Source organism: Durotheca rogersii, assembly GCF_024521655.1.
Source record: "Durotheca rogersii strain YMJ 92031201 chromosome Unknown GGS23scaffold_22, whole genome shotgun sequence".
Classification (NCBI taxonomy): domain Eukaryota; kingdom Fungi; phylum Ascomycota; class Sordariomycetes; order Xylariales; family Xylariaceae; genus Durotheca; species Durotheca rogersii.
The window spans coordinates 335,453-341,452 of record NW_026251253.1 but is presented as its reverse complement, the minus strand read 5'-3'; the positions used below and the strand labels follow the sequence as shown (position 1 = coordinate 341,452).

At 53.4% G+C, this 6,000-nt stretch overlaps 1 protein-coding gene across 1 annotated transcript; it reads right to left on the bottom strand.

Annotated features, from left to right (window-relative positions):
- Positions 1-1,514: 1,514 nt before the first annotated feature.
- GGS23DRAFT_579887 (uncharacterized protein) lies at positions 1,515-3,535 on the bottom strand. Its single transcript, XM_051517093.1, has one exon. The coding sequence runs from the start codon at positions 2,922-2,924 to the stop codon at positions 2,055-2,057; it is 870 nt and encodes a 289-aa protein (XP_051369405.1). The 5' UTR covers positions 2,925-3,535; the 3' UTR covers positions 1,515-2,054.
- Between the last annotated feature and the right edge of the window lie 2,465 nt (positions 3,536-6,000).

Below are 6,000 nucleotides of genomic sequence, written 5' to 3'. Positions count from 1 at the left end.
TAACGGCGACGTAGCGATGATCCAGTCGGGGAACACGGCCCTCCGAGGAGCAAACGACAAGGTCACGAGCTTCAAGAATTGGTGCCAGACGCAACTCGGGGATATGGACAGTATTGACAACGATTCTTTCGACGATGGAAGGCAACAAATACTCGAGGAGCGAAGACGGAATTTGCAAAGGGACCTCGAATATGCTTGCGCCCACCCGGAAGAGCTCGCCTCTTCTGATACCGTATATTCAAGGATCTTCGCTCACGTTCGTTTTGCCCGGGTACTGGCACTGCAAAATAGAAATTGGTGGAGCGACTGGGCGCTCCTCAAAGTTGATCAGGCTCGGCATAGGCCTATGCTAAAATAATGTTGCGTAAAACGTAGACGCCTACATTCTCGGACTTGCAGGTGCAGGTTTATAGGGGCTGATCCCCTACGTAACAAGTAATTAAACGTTTATCCTATATCTGCAAGTCATAACAAAGAATAGCTTGTCGTTCCGTTACGGAGTCGTTATGAGCGATCTACCTACCTACCTACCTACCTAGGCATTGATGCCGAGCCTCATGTGGCTCTATTAGGGACCCACATCTATGGGCAAGGGAATACCTACTTCTTGCTCAGCGAGCTCGACGTAGGTATACGGTCGAGCTGGTGCAACGACTCATCCAACCCCTATACAGACTACAATAAAGACTACGACGGTAGCCAGTTGATCACCTAACTAGGTTGGTAGGCAGGTACCTTTAATCTTTACTACCCGTTGCCGGTCTCTTGGCCAAGTTCTCCGGGCAGCTTCAGTTCGGCTAGGATGTGCCAGGGAGCTCGCATTCTTCTCGGGGAGAGACTTGAAGACACAGGGCGATTCGACTGATGGAGTAACAAGAAATACCTCGAAAAAGAGTCTTAGGGTGGGCATTACCGGTGGGTTGCTTAGGTAGACAGCCTAGGAAGAGACACGTCGTCGGGGCCTGCTCAGGCTCGGGGGTCTAGACAGGCAAAGGCTAACGTGATGGGTGATGGGCTACTGCTATATGATCCTTACGGACTGCTTGCCTTGTACTCGCGAGCCCCGGAGCTGTCCGACTTGCACGGTCTCTCTCGACGTCGCGCCGACCATTAATTAGTCTCGTGGCCCCGTAGCACCCGGCAACTCCCACGCCAGCCCCCAGGGGGGAGTGGCCGCTTTGTCCTCTGCTCCCCCGGCGGGTCTGGCAGCGCTGTTCGCCGCCGCACCTGCCGGCCGGAGCGCCCTCGCCGCCTCGGCTCCTGAACTGCTCTCCTCGCTCGCGCCAGGCGTTATCCGCGGCGCGGCGCTGCGGAGCTGAGTCCTCTATCTGTGGTGGTCGGAGCCGGGGGAGGGGGGAAGCCTCGGAGAAACCGCCACTGGTGTTCCCGGGGGATTTTGACTTCTGGCTGGCTTGCGCGCGCAGCATCCCATGCATAGGGGTAGCACGCACCTTGCCGCCGGCTGATGGAATCGCGGATCTAGGTGCGGCGGCAAAAGCGGAAGTGGAGAGAGATGTGGCGTCTAACGACTAAAACCTCCTCGCACAGGCGAAAAAGGTACACATGAATTGTTCCTATGTACTAGAAGCGGGGAGAATCGAAGGAATCCGGTGATTATGAAACTGTATACAAAGGTACTCTTCTCTCACCATTCCCCTCTCTCCTTCGTCCTTGTCATCTCCTCTCTCTCACCCACTCACTCACGCGCACACACTCCCTCAAGAGTTACGTGAGCTACGCTCATCGAGCCATCAATCATCCCCCTCTCGTGCTCCCCATCTTTCCTTACTCCGCCGCAAAACCATCATTGCTTGAAAATGGATGCGATTAGGTCGGAAGGCGGATGGGGATGCCTCATCCGTCTCCTTATTGTCTCTTCTCTTCTTTCTCTAGCACATCGTCAACTCGCGAATGTCGGGGGAATCTGTCTAATTTCCTGATACCGGCTTATGAAAATGAGGATTTTGATGATGCATTGCGTAACATCTCCAAACGCCAAAAGGTTTAAAAAGAATGCCGTGGAGAGCCGTTACGGAGGGCCCGTGTCCAAGTGTTTAGAAGTTGGAGGCCGCGTTCGTCGACGTCGGCGCATGGTAACTCTCGAGCGTGCTCTGGAAAGGTGTTCGGCCGGCGGTGCTACCGCTGGCATCTGTCGTCTTCTCCGCGGTACCGGGGCCGCCAAATCCGTCACCGTAGCTAACCAACTCCTCATTCTCTTCCTGGTTTCGTCTCTTGCTGCGGAGTCTCCAGAATAGTACACCGGCGACACCGAGGACGATGGCACCCCCCACGCCAACGGTGACACCAATGATTGTATTCCTGATCGAATCAGGCATACCAGGGGGTTGAGTAGATTCGGCAGGGGCGACGGTGGGCGTAGATACGATAGTGCTGGAGGATGAGGTAACGATAGTCTCCCCTATCGAGTTCGTCGTCGTAATCACGGTGACGAAGGTCGAGGTAGAAGGCTGAGGCTGCGGGGTAGTCACAGTCTCAGAAGTTTCATTGTCACCTCCAGATGTCGTTGAAGAAGGTTGTGAATCAGGCGAACTGGGGCTGGACGTTGGAGGAGGCGTGGTAGATGGTCCGTTATCGCTCGTCGGGCTCTGGGTCGTTCGCGTCGGGGTCGTTTGCGACGACGAAGACGTAGTGGTGGGCGGGTTTGGAGGAGGAGTGCTGGTTGACTCGGGTGGGTTGTCGGAAGTCGGCGCGGGTGTATCGGAATCATCGGTACTGGGGGTAGGAGTGTCGGGGGAAGACGAGGAGGAGAGAAGACCGGTTAAGATTGACCCAGGATTGTCTTGTCTCTTGGTCACTTCGCGATGAGCCTTGCCGAAGAGCTGTTCGTCCAGCCAAGTAGCGTGAGCTACGGTAGTGACAGAAAGTGCCACCGCCATCAGGCGGGCCAACCGCATCGAACGCATGGTGATTGACGATGAGTATGAAAATATAACGGAGCTTGAATGATGATAGGCGTGAGTTGGACGGGTATACCCACGGTTATCCCCTCCTTTTGGGGGGGACGGGTGGCAAGTTTGTCGGTGACAGGTGGGTTTTGTGGTCACGAGCCGGCCAATCTCGACTCAGACGCACTACGGGCCAAACCTGGAATTTGTTGAGCCCGCACGCAACAGGTTCAAGATTATCCAGTGGTTATAGTTGACTGTATAGTAAGCGCGTCCTCGGTATTGAGGGATTGAGTGAGTGTGCGTGTGAGAACGAGCGAGATATTCTAGGGGCGCGACAAGCCTCAACCCTCTGGTAGAAGACACAGAGAGAGAGAAAAAAGGAAGGAAATTAAGAACGAGACAAGAATAAACGAGGGAAAGAGGACTGGAGAGGGTTGGCAGGTCGGATCAGGTTTGGCAGAACGAATGACCATGAGGTAGGATAGACAGGAGGAAGAGTCGGGTGGAGGGAGAGGAGGAGGCTTGGTTGGTGAGGAAGACGAGACGGGAAGAGGGAGCGGATAACTACCTAGGTAGGGATTCCTTGGGATTAGGAGAGGTATGGTTACATCAGCTTCGTATTTTGCACAAAGCACAAAGCTGCGCGAAGTCACGGACCACGCATAATTTTTAATCAAAGGCCCAATCACAGCGTGACAAAGGTAATGGACAAGAGACCCTCTCCCCCTGACTCGTGGAGCGGTGGCAGCCATGTACCGAGGTACATTGACAATGTATGCTGTACGTGGGCCCACGACAAGTACACACATTACGTGAAGTACATGCTGAGGAGGAGGCTGACGATACTAGAAACGGCTTAGATCCACTTCCCGTCCTGACGTTCCGCCCTTGAGGTACGCTACAGGGTACTTTGGCGGGTATAGGAATGATCCGCGATATTGCCGGACTGGTAAGACGTTCGAGTTGTGGCCTGTTGCACCCGCAGAAGGGGAACTGCTGGCGCCTGGGCACTGTGGCTTAGTGAGCTATGTACCAAATGTATTAGGTGCCTTGCCTAAGGTATGTACGTGTTGTATTGTGCATACGTTCTATGTTCTATTTGGTTAGGTACATACAACCTAGAGGTAGCTACCTATGTATGTTACACATCGTCGTCCTCTTATCGATTGAACGCACATCCATCTCACATGGAAGCGAGAGAGGAGATTGGGCATTTGGTCCGCGTACATATATGTATATCCCTACCTACCTAGGTAGGTAGGTACCGAACGGCATTGGCGTGTCTAGTGGGCGAACCACGCCGGCGGTCATATACGGATACGTTTGGTCCCCGAACCCGGCACGCGCGGTGGTTTATGGGACCTGCTATCGGCGGGGAAAGGGATGTGTATTAGGTAGGTACCTATGTAAGTGCTCCTACCGAAGTAGGTTAGGTACCCTGGATACTTATTCATGCTTCCCATCCAGGGTCGGCTAAAAATATTAGCATCTTCTCTGTATCATTGTTTTATGTTAAGCAGGGGTGTTTTCAGCCTTCCGTCGATTAGATGGGAACTCGAGGTGTTGAGATAATAACAGGTCCGTATGTGCCTAAAACCAGAGTACGTTAAAGGCACCTCAGGTAGGCAAATCAAACGTAGAACCCGTCGATTCCATTCGAGATAACCGCCGCCACAGCTGGAATTGAACTTGCAAGCAGACTACCTCCTAACCTATATATGTATCTACGTGAAGTTAGCTGCTCGCAATATATCTGCCCCCAATAAATAATATCCTGATGTATATACTCCCTTGTACACGCAGACACACGCATACATACGTAAGCGCTAGAACGGATTTCGAAATCGCACAGTCCCATTTGTGGTGTTCATCGGCGATCGCTGATCATCTGGATCTGATGGGGGAGGAGAGACACAGGGCTAGGGATCCCCTCTGAGATCATGGTCCCGTGGAACATTCGCAACCTACCTAGCCCGTAGCCTAACAAGCACAGTGGCAGTTTATAACCAGCACCGCTCGGAGCATGCGGTAATAATTGCTGCATCAATGATCGCCCGCTCCAAAACAACGTTGCATGCTGACAGACCTAGGCTGGGCCAATAATTAGAATGGCAACAGGTTTTCCTAGGTTAGCAAAGCCGTCCGGGGCGATGTACTTACTCTTAGCCTGTAGATTTGGCGGCGGCATATTGCTTCGCGACCGTTATACGGAGGGATATTTTTCATCTGTTTCCTTAGCCCCCTTTCCGGGTTTCCTCTCCTGTGCCGATAGGCCTACGAAATATTTGCGACCAGTTTATAGCGTGCGGCAAGGAGGAATTGCGTTTCGAAACGCGAGCAACCCCCTGGCGAGACCCATACATTGTCACCGCACTCTGGATTAAGATATAAGAATCTGGTTTCGTCTAATGTGTATGTAGGCCTGAGGTACATATGCACACGTGTGGCCAGGCAAGATCATTCCACTTTTTGGGGCTGCCCTCAGAGGTACCTCTGGCAATTTCTAATCGAGGTGGGCAAGCAGCCGAAAATCGCATCGTGTTTTCGCGTCGTCCGAACCCGTTGCCAACCCGTCGGTATCGAATATCTCTCCCACGTAACGCACTTCCCTTCCCGTAGCAGTACCCCAATGCTATTCTCCAAAGCCTACACCACTGCAAAGTGAAATGCAGATCTTACACGACCCTTTCAGCGGGTATGCTGTGGACACAGAGATGACAAGCGCCACTGTCTCACAGCGTGATCTATTCGGGCCGGTCTGGAACGCGGTGTCGGGAGGCTCTGCTCTCCAGGTGCTCGGTTGCGCTCCGGCGTTGTGGCTCACGTCTGGAACCCCGAGCGAGCGAGATTCCGAGCACCCCTTCCAGCCCGCCTTCCAGCCCGCCTTCGGCATATCTAGCCTCGATGAGAAATGCAGAACGCCGTCTTGTCTCTTTTCCCGCTTGTTTTTGGGGGACGGGGTTGGGGGGGGGGGGGGGGGGGGGAGGCGCATATACGTAACCCACCACCAACATTTTGACATCGGGGTTTTGTCTCACCTTAAATTTCCATTCGCGTCGCCTTCCATTTTTAGACGGTGTTCTGACTCGCG

Excerpts from the sequence above, each read along its gene's own strand:
- GGS23DRAFT_579887 (XM_051517093.1), bottom strand. The coding sequence starts at position 2,924 with ATGCGTTCGATGCGGTTGGCCCGCCTGATGGCGGTGGCACTTTCTGTC.